General features: G+C 39.1%; 1 protein-coding gene across 1 annotated transcript; it reads right to left on the bottom strand.

The window, feature by feature from the left end:
* Window positions 1-15,533: 15,533 nt before the first annotated feature.
* On the bottom strand, window positions 15,534-19,632 carry LOC128526385 (CMRF35-like molecule 8). Its single transcript, XM_053498188.1, has 6 exons — window positions 19,569-19,632; window positions 17,077-17,403; window positions 16,557-16,655; window positions 16,343-16,438; window positions 16,105-16,157; window positions 15,534-15,932 (listed from the first exon to the last, which is right to left on the bottom strand). Exons 1-6 carry the CDS (start codon window positions 19,630-19,632, stop codon window positions 15,534-15,536), a joined length of 1,038 nt encoding a protein of 345 aa, XP_053354163.1.
* Between the last annotated feature and the right edge of the window lie 2,039 nt (window positions 19,633-21,671).

Raw genomic sequence — 21,671 nt, 5'->3', positions numbered from 1 at the left:
TTTCAGGCGTTTGTCATGAATATGCAAATTAATAAATAAATAAATATTTTTTATATTGAAAAATTGGAAGAAACTAATTTAACTATAAAATAAACAATATAAAAGTAACATGTATTTAAAAAAAATAATATTTCTATTTTATATTAAGAATGGACCCCAGGAGTTAAGGAAATCACTATAACACAAAAAACACAGAAGGTTCACAACTTAAACTGGACAGGACAGGAGATAAGGAAAACCACATGATACAAGAACATTCAGTCAAATACAACACCAGACAAAACTAAACAGGACGTATGCAAGACCCAGATCCACTTAACAAACTACTATTTATAATAAACTTAATGAGCTACCTCGGTTCAGGTGAGTGCACCTGATTGAGGTGCATTCTGGGAAATGGAGTCCAGAAACACAAAGATACAAAAAAAAAAAAAGGGAAAGGGGAAGGCAAGTTAATTTGTATAGCACATTTCATACACAATGGTAATTCAAAGTGCTTTACATAAAAGAGAAGAAAATAAGCATAAAAAGAATAGAAAAAAATAGTACTAAAGCTTTAAAAATTATTTACATTTGATTTAAAATTAAAATAATAACAGTTTGTAGTGGCACTTTAAAAACTACTTAAAATTTGATTTAAAATAAAAATAAAACAGTTAAAAATATAAGAAACATAAAATACAGTGCAGTCAGTTTAGACATGACCACTAAAACTAAGGTCTGGCTCTAGAATCACCCCAAGATTCTTGACTTGATTTTTAGTTGTTTGACCCCTTAAAGTGAAGATATGCATTCAATTTCAGAGCTTTATCTTTGTTTCCAAATGCAATGACCTCAGCTTTTTCCTTGTTTAACTAAAGAAAAGTTTGGCACATCCAACTGTTAAAAGCATGTACAGGCTGAACAGGAGGGGTGCAAGAATTGAGCCTTGTGGGACTCCGCATGTCTCTCCTAAACTCAGATGATAACCTCTTCCTTCTAAGTATGACCTAAACCATTTTAGTACCATCCCAGAAAGCCTGACACAGTTATCCAGTCTTTCTATGAGTATGTTATGATTAACAGTGTCAAACGCAGCGATAAGATCTAGCAGTACCAACACTGATATTTTGCCGGAGTCAGAATTTAAACGAATATCATTTATTATCTTTAGGAGCGCTGTCTCTGTACTGTGATGCGCTCGGAAACCAGATTGAAAACTGTGTAAATATTCATTTGAGTTTAAGTGGTTGTTTAGCTGATTAAAAATAACCTTTTCAATAATCTTACCTATAAAAGGAAGATTTGATATTGGTCTGTAGTTATTCAATATTGTATTATCAAGATTGCTCTTTTTCAGAAGTGACTTTACAACTGCAGTTTTCAGAGAGTTCGGATAAGTCCCAGAGAGAAGTGAGGTGTTTACCACTTCTAAAAGATCTGCTTCTAAACAGTTAAACACACTTTTGAGAAAAGATGTGGGAAGTGTGTCAAGGTCTGAGAAAGACCTCTGATGATAATTTTTTTTTTACCTTTTAGGGTAAACTGAATTGGAGGTACAGGATACAGAAAGGATTCAGAATGTTCTGGACAGTGGGAGGAGTTTAGCTTTACCTCAGAACAACACTGAGACTCCAGCAAGCTGTTACAATGAGCAAGTTATTCATTCTTATGTAATAATTATTCTGATACTATAAAAACTGATATTATTTAATTTTTCCTCTTTGTCCAGCTTATATAAAACATTGTCTTCCAATGTCTCTTACATATATTTAGGGTAACATGTGGATAACACTGCTAATCATGCTAACATACTGCCTTATGGAGCTTAGCACAACCATGTTACAATAACTTACGGTGACTAAGATAATGCCTTATGTAGATTACAGATGTTACCTGTGGTGTAAATGTTCTAATGTATTTCACCGTGTTTTGAATAGCTTTAGCTTACAGTAGCTATTTGATTTAGTTTTTGGTTAGCATATGACACTGCTATCTATAATGTCATTTAGCACAAACACTTTAGCTGCAGGTGGCTAAAATACTGGGTTATGTAGTTTACAGATTTTCGTGATAATTAGATTTTTTTTTTTTAAATGTATCAGTTGTTATATGACATTGTTGGCTTGTGTTGTCTTTATTACTGCCAGATAATGATGATAAAAACATACATGAGTTAATTTTATTGTGCTATCGTGCTTATTTTTTCTGTTGCGACAGTGAAAATGATCACCCACCTGTTTGATAGAAGGCAAATGTAAAGAAGCAGGCAAGATACAGACAGCCATCACTGTTTAATGAAAAACCCAGACTGATGGTGACACACGATTCCTGCCAACATGGGAACCAGGACCATAACTGGGGTCTGGATTCTGTATGGATCTCTTGTATTTTTAAAGTGGATGGACACACGATAAGTCTGTCTGCAACTGTAAGTGTGTACAACCAGCACATGAGCAGACATCAGGTGACAGAAATGTTGCCACTGCTGGTCACGGGGTCTGTGTGTTTTGTAAAACAGTGTATAGTAAGCAGCAAAAAATGCTAGGTATGCCATGTTCACTTGTGTCGTCAGTTGAACAGGAACTGCTTTCCAAGAGAGGCACAAAGATGCATGACTGTGTATAGGGTGTAAGTGGGCTTTTACAAACCTAACACCCTTTTTTTCGTGGATTATTTCTGTTTGCACTGTAATGCCATAAATGTGCATTTAAAAATGTGCAATTTAAAAGTTAATCTAAGTTCATTATAAAAAATGTAAATTAATATATTGGTTTTTGTAAATGAGCAAAAATGATTGTCATATCATTTTGCAGCCACAAATGTCTTGTTCACAAATGTTATGAATGTGGTTTGTGGCTTTATTTCAGTGTGTTTTTTTTGGTTGTTGTTGTTTTTAATAGTTATGCATAACTCTTATTTTCTCCAATATGTAAAATGCCTTAACCAATACGTCAGTGGTTAAGGCATTGGACTACGGTTCGGAAGATCCCAGGTTCAAACCCCACAACCACCAAGTTGCCACTGTTGGGCCCTTGAGCAAGGCCCTTAACCCTCAACTGCTCAGATGTGTATAAGAGCGTCTGCCAAATGCCTAAATGTAATGTAAATGTAGTCAGACTTTAGCCATTTATATGTTTATAAGTAACTGAAAAATACACAAATTTAATGACATGTCAGAACATCTTCAGGGTCTCACAACACCAGCAGACCCCTAAGGGATTTATTAAATTACCTTATTTAGCTTTGTATCCAATTATGTAAGACATTTGCCTTCTTTGTCTTTCGGCTGTTCCCTTTCACGGGTCGCCACAGCGAATCATTTGCCTCCATCTAACCCTATCCTCTGCATCTTCTTCTCTCACACCAACTAACTTTATTTCCTTTCTCACTGCATCCATAAATCTCCTCTTTGGTCTTCCTCTAGACCTCCTGCCTGGCAGTTCCAACCTCAGCATCCTTCTACCGATATATTCACAATCTCTCCTCTGAACATGTCCAAACCACCTCAATCTGGCCTCTCTGACTTTATCTCCAAAACATCTAACGTGGGTTGTCCCTCTGATAAACTCATTCTTGATCCTATCCATCCTTGTCACTCCCAAAGAGAACCTCAACATCTTCAGCTTTGCTACCTCCAACTCTGCCACCTGTCTTTTCTTCAGCGCCACTGTCTCTAAGCCGTAGAGCATTGCTGGTCTCACCACTGTCCTGTACACCTTTCCTTTCATTCTCGCTGATACTCTTTTATCGCACAACACACCTGACACTTTTCTCCACCCATTCCAACCTGCCTGTACCCGCCTCTTCACCTCCTTTGAACACTCTCCGTTGCTCTGGACCGTTGACCCTAAGTACTTAAAATCCTGCACCTTCTTTACTTCTGCTCCCTGTAGCCTCACCGATCCTCCTGGGTCCCTCTCATTTACACACATGTATTCTGTCTTGCTGCGGCTAACCTTCATTCCTCTGCTTTCCAGAGCATACCTCCACCTCTCTAAATTTTCCTCCACCTGTTCACTGCTCTCGCTACAGAGCACAATGTCATCTGCAAACATCATAGTCCATGGAGACTCCTGTCTTACCTCATCTGTCATCCTGTCCATCACCAGAGCAAACAAAAAGGGGCTTAGAGCTGATCCTTGATGCAGACCCACCTCCACCTTGAACTCTTCTGTCACACCTACAGCACATCTTACCACTGTCTTACAGCTCTCATACATGTCCTGCACCACTCTAACATACTTCTCTGCCTCTCCAGACTTCCTCATACAATACCACAGCTCCTCTCTTGGCACCCTATCATACGCTTTTTCTAAATCTAAAAAGACACAATGCAACTCCCTGTTACCTTCTCTGTACTTCTCCGCCAGCATCCTCAAAGCAAATACTGCATCTGATGTACTCTTTCTAGGCATAAAACCATATTGCTGCTCACAAATGCTCACCTCTGCCCTTAACCTAGCTTCCACTACTCTTTCCCACAGCTTCATTGTCTGGCTCATTAGCTTTATACCTCTATAGTTGCCACAGCTCTGCACATCTCCCTTGTTCTTAAAAATTGGCACCAATACACTTCCCCTCCATTCCTCTGGAATCCTCTCACTCTCCAAGATCTTGTTAAACAAAATTGTCAGAAACTCTACTGCCATCTCTGCTAAGCACTTCCATACCTCCACAGGTATGTCATCAGGACCAACAGCCTTTCCACTCTTCATCCTCTTCAATGCCCTTCTTACCTCACTTCTACTAATATTTGCTACTTCCTGTTCCACAACAGTCACCTCTTCTGCTGCACATCCTTCCCATCTCTATCTCTCTGCCTTGCCAACCTGTACAGATCCACCTCTCCCTCCTTACTGTCTAGCCTAGCATACAAGTCCTCATATGCTCTTTGTTTGGCCTTTGCCACCTCTACCTTCACCTTACTCTGCATCTCCCTGTACTCCTGTCTACTCTCTTCAGTCCTCTCAGTGTCCCACTTTTTCTTAGCTAGCCAGTTTCCCTGTATACACTCCTGGACTTCCTCATTCCACCATCAAGTCTCCTTGTCCACTTTCCCCTACCTGATGATACACCAAGTACCCTCCTACCTGTCTCCCTGATCACATTGGCTCTAGTTGTCCAGTCAACTGAAAGCCCCTCCTGACCACCCATAGCCTGTCTCAACTTCTCCCTAAAGACTTCACAACACTCTTCCTTTCTCAGCTTCCACCACTTTGTCCTCTGCTCTGCCTTTGTCCTCTTCGCCTTCCTCACCACCAGGGTTATTTTACACACCACCATCCTGTGTTGTCTGGCTACACTCTCCCCTACCAACACTTTGCAGTCACTGATCTCTTTCAGGTTACAACATCGACACAAGATGTAGTCCACCTGAGTGCTTCTGCCTCCACTCTTATATGTCACCCTTCGTTCCTGCCTCTTCTGGAAAAAAGTATTTACTACTGCCATTTCCATCCTCTTTGCAAAGTCCACCACCATCTGTCCTTCTACATTCCTGTCCTGAAGACCAAACCTGCCCATCACATTTTCATCACCTCTGTTCCCTTCCCCAACATGTCCATTGAAGTCTGCACCAATCCCCACTCTTTCACCTCTTGGGATGCTCTGCATCACTTCATCTAACTCACTCCAGAATTTCTCCTTCTCTTCTAACTCACATCCTACCTGTGGGGCATAACCACTAACAAAATTGAACATTATCCCTTCAATTTCCAGCTTCAGACTCATCACCCTATCTGATACTCTCTTCACCTCTAGAACATTCCTTACAAACTCATCTTTTAGAATAACTCCTACTCCACTTCTTTTCCTATCCACACCATGGTAATACAATTTGAATCCTGATCCTAAGCTTCTAGCCTTGCTACCTTTCCACCTGGTCTCCTGGACACACAGTATATCCACCTTTCTTCTCTGCATCATATCAACTAACTCTCTTCCCTTCCCTGTCATGGTCCCAACATTCAAAGTCCCTACTATCACTCCTAAACTCTTGCCTTTCCTCTTCTCTCTCTGCTTTCGAACACGCCTTCCTCCTCTCCTTCTTCGACCAACAGTAGCCCAATTTCCACCAGCACCCTGTAGGTCAACAACACCAGTGGCGGTCGTTGTTAACCCGGGCCACGACCGATCCGGTATGGGAATTATATTCGTGATTCGCATCATTGATTTGGCAAATGTTTTACGTCGGATGCCCTTCCTGACACAACCCTCTGCATTTATCCAGACCCCCCCCCCCCCCATGGTTGCATTTATGTAAGACATTTGCAAACATTTTAATTTATTTAAAACAATTAATGACCATACTAGACTTTATACTATAAAGTATATTGTGCATGTAGCGTTTACTATCCCTAGGATAACTTTTGGCTGGGGATAGCCATAGCTGTGATTTGCTGAAGTGTGATTTTAGTGTAATGGGTTACCAAATTTATCTTTACTGAAACCCTTCGACTACGCCACTCCACTTTACTCTGGGTAGGAGATCCCAAAGCCACCAAATGAGGGGTCCCGCACAGCTATTCAATTCAATGAATATGCTCAAGGCAAAATTATTACAAATGATTCACTTTTATTACAGTATAATCATATCTAATTGTACTCACAAGCTGACAAACACTGCTCATATGAGCTGGAAATACAAGAAGTCAGTGGGGTAGAACAATACTTCCAAATCACATCAATCAATACCCAAAATAGATTACAATCTTCTTACACAGCACACTAACTCGTACAAAAAAGAGAAAATGCAAACACTCTTAACACCTCACACTTGTACATGTGGAAGTGAGAATACCCCTCTCCCGTAATCACACTGAGCAAGCCTATATGTCAAAGCCTTGCTAGTGCACAAAAAGAACCAAAAAACGAATACAAAAGACAAGTCCTGGGCAACACTCAAAAATATAATATTCACAAAACAAAATACAAAAGGAAAGAAATGAAGGTGGGAAGAACAGTGATCAACTTGAGCTGGACGGTAACAAATTCTTTAAAACGGTTAGCTGACCATACACATACACCATAAAAGGGGCTATAATCATCACAATACGCTTCCACAAATCATCAACCCCCACATGCAGCACACTATACCAAGCAGGGGCGGACTGGCCATCGGGAGCACCGGGACATTTCCCGGTGGCCTGACGGTCGTTCTGGCCTGCCGGCTGCCGCTGTGCAGACGATCAGCCTGGCATGTGATAGACTGGTGTATAACTACGAATTAATTGACGGATCTCTCAATTTACGAATCAGGCAATGGAAAGGGAGGGGAAGATTAGAAGATCAGGAGGGGAAATTACACTCCCACATCACATGACCCAACGTCAGCGACGCACTGCCTAATATCTGGCTATATCCAGAGACAGGGTATATCTGACTAAATCGTTCAAAAAATGGAGCGTAAACGCAAAGGAGGAGCAGAGAGTCAGCGTAAAAAAAAAAAAAAAAGCCCTGGCCGCAGACGCAGCAAGCTGCTGCAAAATCCCAGCCATGTTCGCCAGTAAGGGAACAGGTCGGTCAAGATTACATCTTCATTATATTTATAATAATTTGGCAGAAGAACACTTTCATCCAAATCACTTAGATCATCACAATCGATAAAACTAAACCAACAAACGAGCAACAATATGTAAGTGCTGCTGTGCTGTGTCAAGTCTCGTTTCGTCTGAAAAGGTGATGAAGGAAGCAGCAGTAGCACTAGTGCTGTAAATGCTCCTGCTGTTGAGCTAGAGGTGGTGGACAGTTCAGCGTGTGAGTCAGAGCAGGGACCTTCAGGTAAAGTTAAAGATAAGCAAAACTAAACATGCAGGCATCTGGTAGTCTACCTGTTACAATAATAGGGTTAGCCTACAAGTTTATCAGTCCAGTAGATTACATGAATAGGGTGGTGGTGACTGCAACAGCAGAGGTGGCCTGGGAGTGGAGTCAAATTCCCGGCCTGAATTATTGTCCCAGTCCGCCACTGATACCATGCCATCAAATACCAGAGTCTCAAAACATCTCAGTTGGGTGCAATCTGCAGTGTTGATCACTTAATATCACTTAGAATAACCAGCATGAAAACGTCTAAAACGCACATCTGAAAATCAACCACAATTGTTCTTCCAGCGACAGACAACCACATGCATGCCAAACAATTGAAATGCTGCTAATCGGAAGTGCACATTTAAAGAGAGTCCTGTCTACCATCATAGGTTCAACATCGCCTCCTAGTGGCTTGGCTACATTAGTACAATTGTAGTGTAATTGTATTTGTGAAAGGTTTTTCAGCTAATATAAGTGTTTTATGTTTTAAATATTTGTTTATTGTAAACCTGAAATATGTATTTTTACAGAATATTTACTGTCCCATATCAAAGAAACTCCAAGATGAGATCTCATGTTAATCTCTTTTTTGTCTCCTAGACAGAAATGAGCCGTCTTTGAGACTTGAATGAGATTTAAGCATTTTCTGCATCTTCTCAAAGGTGTCTCAATTCAATTAAATTTTATGTGTATAGCGCTTTTAACAATTGTCATTGTCGCAAAGCAGCTTTACAAAACCTAAAGAATTATTTAGGTTTGTATGGAATGTGAATGTGTATGAATCGAAATGGTCAGGTGCCTGATGAGCAAGCCGAGGGTGAAAGACAGTGGCAAGGAAAAACTCCCTGAGATGGCAATAGAAAGAACCTATATATAAATTTATACGAACAAACACTTTCATCAAACTAACAGCACTAGAAGTTTAGGAGTGAAAAACAGTTATTTTACACATTTTTGCTAAATTTATACGATTAAATACCTTCAATAAAGGAACAGCATTATAAGTTTAGCAGATAAAAACTGTTATTTACTGTTTAGCAGTGAAACACCATTATTTTACAGATTTTTCCCAAATGTATAAGACTTAACACCTTTATTAAAACAGGACTAGATGTCTAGCAGCAAAATGTTTTTATTTTACTTTTTTTTCCAAAATTATTACAATCAAACACCTTCAATAAAGCAAAAGCATTAGATATTTAGCATTTTTTCCTAAATTGAAGATCAAACACTCTCAAATAAAGCAATAACACAAAAAAAACTGTTATTTCACAATTTATCATAAATTCCTATGAACACACATGTTCAATAAAGTGTTAACACAAACTCAAGATTATAATAACTGTAAAATAGCCTGTAAAACTGAAATCCTAAAATAAAAAATCTAAATAAAATATTTAGTCTATTGTGCTATAAAAGTGGAACATTCTTTCTCACAAACTTAAACATTTCTGTGAAATATCTTTTACTAAAAACCTTTAAAGAAATGAACAATTTCAAACATATTTTAAATGTTACAATTAAAATTGGAACTTTATCACAAATAAAAGTAAAATGTGGTCCATTTTTTTTACTTTATAGTTTTTATATAATGTATGTGTACACATAACTTTACCTTTTAGTTCAGAATCCTAATGACTTAGTACAAGTAAGTCAAACCTAAAACATACCAAAATAGCTAAATGGACAGTGCAGTGTATTCAAGAAAGATTAAAATTTAAATTCAAATTTTATTTGTCACATACACAATCATACACAGTACGATATGCAGTGAAATGCCTATATGACCGCTCGTGACCTTTAAACTCTAAATTATCAATAGAAATAAAAATAAATTAGGGAATGAAAATGGATAAAATATAGAGAAGAAGATGATAAGAAGAACAGAATATAAAATATAATAAAGAACGTTTTTTTAAACAACCTAGCTGTACAAAATATACACAGTGATGACTATACAAATATGCAAAAAAATGGAAATGTGCAAAAGTGTGAAAAATGAAATAGATATAAATGTCCAGAATGTATGCAGAAATGAAATGACCAGAAGTGTGCAAAATGAACTGAAGTATAAAGGTCCAGAAATATCCAGAGTGAGTGCAAATGTACATGAGTGTACAATGTATAATGTCCATAAATAGACTATATTGTCAGTTGTGAGAAATGTCCATAAAGAGCAGTATGCAAAAGGATGTTTTTTTTTTTTTTGTCCTCTGTCCCTCAGAAACTGCTCTCCTCCTTACCTGTAGCTCACCAATGTGTCTTCTTCATGTCTAAATTTACACAAAAACCGTTAACGGGGTGCAGACCACCTCTCAAACAATTGAAGGACGCTTGTTTCCGATTGGCTGGTTCATTGGTTGGTTACATCTCTGTCTGAAACCTGAGCAATAAACAAAATGCGTATTTCGCATCAGGTCCCGCCCTCACTCGCGCGCTTACCTAAATGCGTCAATAATAAAGCGGTAATTAGAATATCTCCGCCTCCAGCTGCTGATCAGCTAATCAGAAACAAGATTAGAATGTTCCCGCCTCCAGCATCTGATTGGCTGTGACAGGTAACGCGAAGAGCTCGCTAAGTTTTTGCTAACGTTTTTGCTGCAAAAAATAACAGCATACTGTAGTTCCCCTTATACAAGCATAATATTAAAATGTAACTTAAAGTGCTGCTTTAAAACAGCTACACAGCAAATACAGTATCCTTGTGTGAGAATATTCAGGCCTGTATAAGGAAAGCTGATGGCTAGATGTACGTAGGCTACTTTAGCCTACATGTAAGTGTGGGGCTTCTGCTGCCTTACCTGTGCCACTTCCTGTGGATAATCTTTTTAAAAAGGCATTAAAAAAATGCTAAACTTGCATCTAAAACTTAAATGTCCTAGTTTTATAAACCTAATTGTAAGATTCCTGTGCCTTGAGAACAGACCTCTTACTGTGCTTCCTCATGCCTTATGTGGTTACACCTTCTACAGTATATCCTGTACCCAGACTAATTTGCATCCAAATGGTCTGCTAGAACCCTTTTGTTTAATCAGGAGAATGTAAATGTATTTCCTCTCTCCTGTTTGTCTCCGGGTCCCTCTATGGCTACGTTTACACTGCAGGTCTCGATGCCTGGTTCTGATTTGTTGCCTATATCTGATTTTTTTTGACCGTCTGTTTACACGTTTTTTCAACTATTTCTCATATCTGATACACGTGTTTACACTTGCCATGCCATCTGAAACATCGCACATACTTAAAGGGAGGTTCTTGCGCTACACACTAGCCAAGATAAACAAAGGTGAAGTATGCTTAACGCTCTGCGATATATGCAAAGTTCGCAAAAAGTCACCATGGTTTTAAAACGGAGGAGGAGAAAAAAACGGCATAATTGCAGCCTGCGCATATGCTTTATTCACCAAATTCTGCATTCCCTAATTTTTTTTTCCGCTAATAAACATTTAAAGGGGCCTGGGTGCTTATTCTTTTTTCATGCCACCTGCGATGTTATAATTCCACACGCGCTTCCACCAGGTAATAACATTACGTCATTAAACCGCAAAGAAGTCGCAGTTTTAATGACGTACAGAACGCAATGACTCAGGAAATCCGATCTGTCTGTTTACACGACAATCACATTAGCACATATCTGATTCATTTCCACATATGAAGGAGGCCTGAAACCGATCTCGAAATATCGGAATGCATGCGTTTTTTTCTTGTTCACACGGACATAGAACATATCGGATATGTGTCACATATGAGCAAAAAATCGTAATTGGGTCACATTTACCTGACAGTGCAAATGTAGCCTATGACTGACATGTTAATCACTGGTTCTTTTGATGTTCGGGACGTAGCACCGTTTAAATGTGTTTTCTTTGCTAAGAATAAAGAGAGATCTTCAGACATCATGCCTGCGTGTGCGTGTGGTTTTCTCTCGGTCGATCAGGCCCGGACCGGTAAGTGTATCAAGGTGCAGCGGACACAACAAGCTAAAACCTCTTCTGCTCTTAGCTTAAAACTTGTCCCAAACACACTTCTTCTTTAATTAAACCTAATTTTTTTTTAATTAACCTCAAAATTACAAAGAAAAACATCACAATTTTTGTATAGACATTAACTCTTATCTTTTGAGTTTCATATTTAATTACAATTTATTATTTTAATTTTACATAAAGTGGCACAAAGTACGTGATTTACAAAAACAGAAAAAAACACAGTAAAAATAATATGGTATTTTCACTGTAAAAAAAAATTCAGTATTGAAATTATACTTAAAACAGTCGACTTAATAATTTACAGATAATGTCTGTAATTTCACAGAGATTTGTATGTAGTTTTTGAAAAAAGGCAAAGTACTTTAACATTTTAAAGTTATTTTCTGTAAAATTAGGACTTTTTTTACAGTGTAGTTTAAACAAAAAAACTGTGGCAGACTTAGCTGAACATTACACAGCTTACGTTTGTTCTTAAATTGCAGATGGAATTCAAATGCTATGTGTGGGTGGATTAGCATGTGGTTTAGCATATCTAGGTAACTAACACTTGTGAGGTTAAATTTCTTTTTTTTTTTTTTTTACATAATAGTAAAAATCAGTCAGCTGGCTACAGAATTATTATTAGGCATGTCCTAAGTTAACCAGTGTGGTTTGACAAAGTTACCTTTTAGCTTTAAATTTTTTTAATAGTAAGTTAATGTTACTGCATAATCAGTTTTTGCAAACCAGTAGTTTTATTATAGACTGTTCAGTGTTTAACAGTAGTTACCAGAACATGTAACTTTAGAGACATCAGTTAATTGTATTTTATAAATTAAGACCAATATGTTTGTTTGTGGAAAGGTTATCTTGGTAATTATATACACTTTAACAGGAAGCATGCCACCTCGAAAACCTTTAAGAACAACAATCTCAACAAAGAAAATGCTGAAGATTGTTCTGGAGTCTTCATCAGCATTTCCTTTTTGACTGATTCTTTTCACTGGAAGATGGTGACAAGCTGGCCAAGTAAGATCCTGAGGGAGACGAAGGACGTGATGCGAAGCGGCGGCCCCGAGGGAAACGAGCCGGCGTCAGGATGAGGCTGAGAGCTCGTACACACCGCACATCTCTGCCTACCATCCTGCTCGCCAACGTCCAGTCGCTGGAGAACAAGCTCGATGACCTCAGGGATAGGATAAAGTTCCAGAGAGACATTCGGGACTGCAATCTTCTCTGCTTCACCGAGACATGGCTGAACCCAGCGGTACCGGACCACGCCATCCAGCTGGCCGAGTTTCTTCTCAGTTCACCGCATGGACAGGACACGGGACCCAGGGAAGTCAAGGGGAGGCAGTGTGTGTTTAATGGTGAACAGAAGCTGGTGCAACGACGAAAGCATTGTTTCTCTTACACACTCCTGCACACCAAGCTTGGAATACAAGAGAGTACACCAGGAAAGCAGCAGGACCAGACCGCGTCTCAGGTGCTGTACTCTTTGTACACATATGACTGCGCCGTCATCAAGTTTGCTGATGACACTGTCGTGGTGGGCCTGATCACCAACAATCATGAGTCGACCTACCCAGAGGAGATTGGAAATCTGGAGAAATGGTGCCAGAGGAACAACCTCCTCCTGAACGTCAGCAAGACAAAGAAGCTGATAGTGGACTATTGTACGAAGCAGGAGAGGAACTACCAGACCCCCCGTCATCAACAGGAGCCGAGTGGAGAGAGTGGACAGTTTTCGATACCTCGGTGTTCACATCACACGGGACCTATCATGGTTCTGTCACATAAACACTGTGGTGAAAAAGGCCCGGCAGCGTCTCTACCACCTAAGACGCTTGAGAGACTTCAGACTGCCCTCTAAGGTGCTCAGGAATTTCTACTCCTGCACCATAGAGAACATCCTGACGGGAAACATCACAACCTGGTTTGGAAACAGCACCATGCAGGACAGACGAGCTCTGCAGAAGGTGGTGTGATCAGCTGAGCGCATCATCCACACCGAGCTTCCTGACCTGCACTTGATCTACAGCAAGCAGTGCTGGACCAAGGCCAGAAAGATCGTGAAGGACCTCAGCCATCCCAATAATGGACTGTTCTCTCTGTTGCGGTCTGGAAAGCGCTTCCGCTCCCTGAAGGCCAACACAGAGAGACTGAGGAGGAGCTTCTTCCCGCAGGCGATAAGGTCTCTCAACCACAACACAGCACAGGACTAATAACATCTTTTTGCAACATCCAACACTGACTGGGCATCCATTGGGACTCTGGACACATTCATGCACACTTTGCACTACATATTTATATTTTCATATTTATATTTTCATATTTTTATATTTTCATATATGGACCACTGCACAAATCACTTTAAATAAGACACTCATGAAGTCACTTTTTATGCATATTTGCACACCAGGGCCATTTCAAACTTCTAAATTTCCATTTTGACAAATTTCTATTTCTATTTTCTTTTCTATATTTCTATCTGTTATATTGATTTTTCTCGCTGCCATCTTAGGAAGACAGAGGCTGGATTTTTGCTTTTGTCTTTGTTCTTTGGCTATGATACCTGTACCGTGATACCTAAGGATCGTGAAGTGCGCAGGTATTAGGACCCTTAAACTGACAGGCCACTAGGCACAGTGTGTCCATGCTGATTGCCTTAGTGGCAACATCACCTGGGAACTGCATGTCTAGATGAACGCCCAACTGCCTGTTTAGAACTCCGCAGAGTAACAGCCTGCAAATTTGCCCGTTCTGAACAATGCACAGTTATCAGTAATCTCTCTGATATTTTGACCTATTGCCTGTGTACCCGTTGTTGTAGTGTGCGTCAGTGAGGGGTATGCACCTAAGTGTTTGCTCGCTCTTTGCTCACTTCAAAAACTCACTAGGTTGGCAGCCTCCCCTTCTGCATGTGTGCAAAGAGGCGGGGCTACTAGATCGGGCATGGCTGGTAGAAGATGATGTTAATGGATCTCTGGCTTTCTCTGTGCTATAAAAACAAGGTGGGAAACTTAGCTTGAGGCCAGGAGGTATAAAGCCGCTGCGACTCCTAAAAACATAAGAGTAGCATGCAAGCGGTGTAATGTCATGAACCCCAGGACTGAGAGCCAGCTTTCATGATCCTGCCATCGAAAAGTAAGAAAGGCCGCTGTGCTCGACATTAAGGCTCTTAGCCAAGAAAGTTGCCCATCTTACAGAAATGTTGAACTCCTGTCTGCGGCTGCACCTAAGAAGAGCTGAAAAGGGCAGGTTGGCTGAAATAGTCAGAAGGAGCTGCTTTAAGGAGCTGCTGCCCACATGGGCCCATTAGTTACATTTAGTTCACCTGGACTTGTGTCCAACTGTTATTTACATTTAGGCATTTGGCAGACGCTCTTATCCAGAGCGACTTACATTTTTTTATCTCATTATACATCTGAGCAGTTGAGGGTTAAGGGCCTTGCTCAAGGGCCCAACAGTGGCAATTTGGTGGTTGTGGGGTTCGAACCTGGGATCTTCCGAACCATAGTCCAATGCCTTAACCACCTGAGCTACCCCTGGCCCTAACTGTTATTACATTGTATGTTGTCTCGGAGTGCAACATTTGGAAAGAAATAACTTTAAAGAATAAGCAGCCTTAAGGTGTCTTCACTACATGGCTAAAAAAAAATGTCAAATTTTATGGTCATTGCTAGGGAATGGAAGTGGAGGAGAAAAAAAAAGAAAAAAGAGAAGTATCATGAAAAAACTATTTCAGGGTCACATGACTTGAGCCCTAATGACGCTAAACTAAACAGATGAAGTACCGTGACTGACTGAAGCGTACTCAGAAGTGACGTCTTCTCCAACCTGTGGAACTGCATCATTAGAGCTGCTGGTGTTGGAGTGAAAACTCACTGTTGCGTAAGTCACACCTTCAGCAGGTTTCTCATTTGAAAGACCTGTGGGTAACTGAGCTGTGGAGTAGACGTCCTGATCAGAGGGCATTGTGGGTAACTGATCATTAGAATAAATAGTAGAGTCACAGGGGATTGTGGGTAAGACTGTGGTGTCATAAAGAGGTTGCAAAGGATTAAAGGGTTTTGTGGGCAGTCGAACATTAGAATAAACTGCAGAAGTTCCAGCATCTGATGCAGAAAGGTCTCTGGTGTCTTTAATCTCTTCATACTCACAGACAACAAGGGGAACCTGAGAGAAGAAACAGAAACAAAAAAAAAATCATAAATGGTATCTTTTGTTATCTTTACCTAAAAGCTATGTAAGCTTTTATTTATTTATATTTTTTTTTTCAAAAAAGTTTATTATTTGTACTACACACATAGACACACACATACACACACACAGTGATAAAGACAGTTACCCCTTGGTCACTATTGAAGTTTTGGACAGGACACTGGTCAGTAGTTGCTCTACCTGCTGGCAGAAAAAAGTCCCATAATTAGTAGTTATTGTTGCGGTTGTTCACAGTTCCTTTTAAATTGAGGAGTTTCGCATCTTGCAGTTTAGGCCCTTACATAACATTGCTGAATACCCATGGCATCCACACACGGTCATATCCATGATAAACGTCTGATAACATGCTGTGTGTGTATTAATACCTTGCATCTTGCGTCTCTTTTGGAAAATTAAAGTGAGGAATATGAATCCAATCAGAAGCAGCAGCAGAATTACAGACACAGGGATCAAGGTGGAGACTGAAAATTCGGAAAGAGAAAAAAAAGAGAAACTTTAACCTACATTGTGATCATTCCAAAGAGATCAGACAGTTATTAAGTTGGATTATGATTGTAATGTGTATCTGAGCAGAATCACCTGCTGAAGAAGATGCTGAAGAAGGCTGAGATAGTGATGATGATGATGATGATGATGAAGGTTGTGTTGGCTTCAATGTTGAACCTGGCTGACTTGTATCTAAAAGTTTAAAAAGTTTCAGAATAGGTGCAACACAATACATTAACCATTTAGTAAATGTGGAACTGACTGATACTTCTGTTATCTCACAGGAAGTGTAGTGAAGCAAGAATACACACATAAACAGTAAACAGGACAACTTTAGCCTAATACACATTTGCTCAATACATCAACAACATTAGTCTACATGGACATCAGTTTAAAAGATAATATCAGCTAGATCTCTTTAATTTTTCTGTGGCCACACACTTATGTCTAAACATAACTGCTCTATTTGTACTGATGTTATCGTTATATTAACTAACTGCCAATAATATTACAGGCTAGTCGTGGTAGGATGTCACGCAGTAGAGGCTTCACACAAAGCCTTTGTATGTCTTAATAGTTAATGCAGTGTGTCTCTGTGTCTCTACAAACTCACCAGTAACTGTCAGGTTGATCTGTGTGAAATAAACCTCGTATCCATCATCAGATTCCCAGGCTGCTTCAGCTCCACACCAGTATTCACCAGAGTCTCGCTCAGTTACATTTCTAATACTCACACTCAAGATTTGTCTTTCTCTGTCATCATACAGGGAGAATTTTCCACTTTGATTAACATATTTTTTATGAGAACAAGCGGAATCTTTTAGGCTCGTCTTGCAGAGAAACTTGGGATTACTCCTGAGGGATTCTGGGTATTTACAGCTGATGTTCAAATCTCCTCCTAAATGGACAGTCTCACTGATCGACTTCTTATAGGACAGATCTGCAAATTGGAAAACATCTGATCAGTTTGTATGACATCTTCTATTGCAGGTATATTGTTTTGCACACAAAGATTTCCTAAATTTCGATGCAAAGTCACACGCTCCTCATCACACCAACATTTCTACACACTGTGAACTTTTGCTGTTTTTGTATGGTGAAAATCAAATACAGTAAATACAAACATCACATAAACATCCTGCAAAAGTTCTTACAACCCAGTTATGTGGAGATACACTAATCATGGCAGCGTTCTTCTACTGATGTGTAGCAGCCTGGGAGATTTTGATATTATATTCTGTCTTTGAAAGCTTGGAGAGCTGCAGAATAGAGCTTACTGTCTGTGTGGATGATCCTTGTAGGATCCTCATATGAGGACTGTTAGTTGCAATACTTTTGCCAAACATCATCTGTTTTGGAGACATTGAGGTCTTAGGAAGCTATGATGAGCAACAATAACTGAGTTATACTTTTTGTCCATCCATCCATTATCTTTACCGCTTGTTCAGTGTAGAGTTACGGTAAGGTGGAACACTGGATGGAGAGCCAACCTATTGTAGCACCAAAGCACACACTCACACACTACGGGCAAATTGTAAATGTAAATTAAAATACTGTACACTGTCTTTGTTGAAGGAAACCAGACTACCACGTGTGAACCCATCAAGCAAACACACACACACACACACACACACACACACACAGGGTGAAGGCAGAATTTGGATCTCCAACTCTGTAGGTAGATGAGACAGTGCTAAGAACTAAACCACCATGGAGTCTGAGTTATACTTAATGTGATACAATAAATTTGCATCCAGCTTTACTACAGTGTCGGTCTGTATTCTATCAGACACATCAACAGCACACGCGTATGTTCCAGTGTCCTCCGTAATCAGCTCTCTGATAAACACACTGAAGAATCCTGAACTTCTGTCGTCATGAACTGAGAATCTGCCATCATGTGACCATTCACTGTTTAGTTCTGTTCTTATTTGATTTAAACAGCTATGATCTGTCTCGATCTTACAGAAAGATTTGATTTTGTCTTTATCTTTTGATTTTGTGTTTATCTTCATATCTGCACTTGATGTTGACTCCTCCCCCTGTATGTGCACTTACTGCTCTAGAGACCCTGGGCCCTGATAAGTTCAAATCATGCTCAAGTTAAAAGAAGAAGTACCTCATAAAAATTATATTATACATATATATATTAAGTTCAAGATCTTTTTTTAAAGATCACGTCCCAAATCCATACTTTATTAAAGGTAAAGTTAAAGTCTGAGCTTTTTCTTAAAATAAGATATATGATTTGATGACAGATGGAAGTAAGCATGAAACATTTTTAAGAATCTAAATCAGCAAACAAACTCATTTGTTAGGGGGTTAAAGGTCAGACACACAGCAATACAGGAAAATCCTTCCTGAGATAAGCCATGAATGAACTGAAATCTATTAAACAAGTAAGTTAAAAAAGAGTGAGTTTAATAGTCAGGTTCAGGGACAGGTGTGTATTTAATAGTTTTTTCTTTATTATAATCAGAGACTAGTCTCAGCCATGCAAAGGTTAAATATGGATTAAATCATGATCTTACTATTTAACATTTTATCTATTTTATCTATTTAAATTTATTATCAGAAAGAAAATGTTAAAGATAACAGAAAAAATCATTAAATACAAAACATAAGTATAGAAATAATATATGATTACTTGGTGTGTTGTATGTTTGCTAATATCAGTGATGATAGACTCACCTTCATTTACCTTCAGTTCCACTTGTTTGTAATTGTCTATCCGTGATTGTATATCAACTCCACAGTGGTACGTCCCAGTGTCCTGTACATCGAGCTCTCTGATCATCACCCAGAACTCTACTGATTTGGTGTCATCATACAGTGAGAATCTTCCTAAATTTATCCACTTGTCTTTAGCTCCTGTCTTTATTTGGTCAATACAGCGTAGTGTTGAATCCTTACAGAAATATTTCTCATTTTGTTTGTATTTTATATCATACTTGCACTTGATAAGGACTCCTCCTCCTGAATATCCTGTTACTTCCTTGGAATCTCCTCCATCTAACAAAACACCAAACATCCATCTGAGCAAAACCTTCCTTCATGTAACACTGCTGCTGAGAGTGAGGATTATACTGAAGTGCATTTCTTTACCTGAGATCAGACAGAGGGTGAAGATGAGGAGGAGGATCTTCATCCTGAGTTCACACTCACACATCTCCACACCAACTCCACTTCAGAAAGATATTAAAGCTCCTGTTCTGTTACACACTCTTACTGTCTCTGTCCTGCTCTGTGAGTGTACTCTGTGTCTTTATATGAGTCTTAAACAGAGTGTGATGCAATGTCCACTTCCTCTTCTAGCTGTGCGAGAAAGAGCTGGTCAATAAGTGTATGTGTGAGATATGAGCCTCTGTTGAGTTACAGTGTGTAAACAATCATATGAAGGTGTGTAAGTGGTGTTGATTCACCGCCAGCTAAGCTCTTTCCTGCATCATCTTCCTCGAGTTGAGTTGTGTTTTCTCTCAGTGCTCCAGTATTAACTTTATAATAAAAAAATTAGAGGATATCTATTGCTCCATGTCAGTGTGTACTGTTCTAATGCCTCAAGGTCTCTACTGCCCCCTAGAGCACAAGGTGCATCATAGCATCAGCAAGAAAGAAACTTGATCAGAATCACTGGTACAACAACGCATTTTATTGTTAAATTCTCACACACAGGCTTAATTGTTAGCTACAGAACTGCTAGAACCAGTGTTAAATAATAGACAGAAGAAAATCCCAACAATATTGTAGCGAACAACAACACTGGCAACATATTAACACATTTCTCTAACCTCAATCAACATCCAATATTGTAATAAAGCAAAACAAAAATTCAAATTTTAAGCGCCACATTAACAGACCGCTGCAAGGCCTCACAGTTTCACAGATTAGCTCCTCCTTTACATTTCCTGAGAGTTATAGTACAGGTTATTTAGCTCTAATCTCAACCCAGTAATCTACATAAAGCAGTGCGACTGACTTAAGTATAGTCACATAAGACCTCATTCTTAATGTGTGGAACATCATCATTAGAGCTGGTGACACTGCTGTAAATAATCAGTTGGTATTTTTTAGGGGTTTATGATCTACGCAAAAAAACAAAGTTTCACGTACACCAGCGTAACGGTGGATGTCTATAAATTAAATTAAAATAAGTTGACTTAAATAAAGTACTTTCCTTATTACAACAGTGGATAAATAAAAAGAACATCTCTTTACCAGGTCCTTTCATCAGGTGGGAGTAATTATGTTATCAAAGGAACCACAGTCAACAATCATTTCAAGCCTTCTTCAACGCTGATACACACTGACTCACTGTTGCCTCAGTTTGTCTATCCCCCACAGCCAGACGTCTGCTCTTATTCCACTTCATGTGTCTCTCGTGTGTCTCACTTTATATTACTGAGTCTCGCTGCATTTGCTGTCTGCTCAAGATTTAATTTCCTTACTCTCATATCATCTCTGTTGGTATAAACATAATATATAGCAGTTGCTAGATATTAAAGAGGTAATTACATTTTAAGGTTTTACAAAAGCTTGTAATTGCTTAGCATGATTTTTATGCAAACTTTAACCAAGAATAACTGTGAAATGGTTTAAAAGAAGACAAAAAAAACCTTGCAATACAGTGTGAAAGTCACAAATTATCCACATGTAATAGTCACAATGGTGTCAACAACAACATTTATATTTTAAGTTTCCTTGGGCTTTAAATATGTACTTCTACAGGTTTAAGGATCAAAACTAGAGAAGATTTTAGTGGAAGTATTGTTTTACAGACATATTTATATTATTAGTGGTTTACTTCACACTCTAGCTAATAAATTCCTTACAAATTTTTCTGTTACTTATACAGTGAACTTTTAATTCAACTTCAGTATATTAATAATATTACATCAGTTATCAAATTTTGAAAAAGAGAAAAAATATACACATGTTTGTGCTTCTTTAACTTATTAAGCATCATTTCCAGAATCAGTGTCTCTACTACATGTGTTCAAAGGAGGTGAAGAGGCGGGTACAGGCCGGTTGGAATGGGTGGAGAAAAGTGTCAGGTGTGTTGTGCGATAAAAGAGTATCAGCGAGAATGAGAGGAAAGGTGTACAGGACAGTGGTGAGACCAGCGATGCTCTACGGCTTAGAGACAGTGGCGCTGAAGAAAAGACAGGAGGCAGAGTTGGAGGTAGCAGAGCTGAAGATGTTGAGGTTCTC

The sequence above is a fragment of the Clarias gariepinus genome, chromosome 6 (genome assembly GCF_024256425.1).
Source record: "Clarias gariepinus isolate MV-2021 ecotype Netherlands chromosome 6, CGAR_prim_01v2, whole genome shotgun sequence".
In the NCBI taxonomy this organism is placed as follows: Eukaryota; Metazoa; Chordata; class Actinopteri; order Siluriformes; family Clariidae; genus Clarias; species Clarias gariepinus.
Note: the sequence above shows the minus strand (reverse complement) of the source record. Positions and strands in the feature narration are given on the sequence as shown.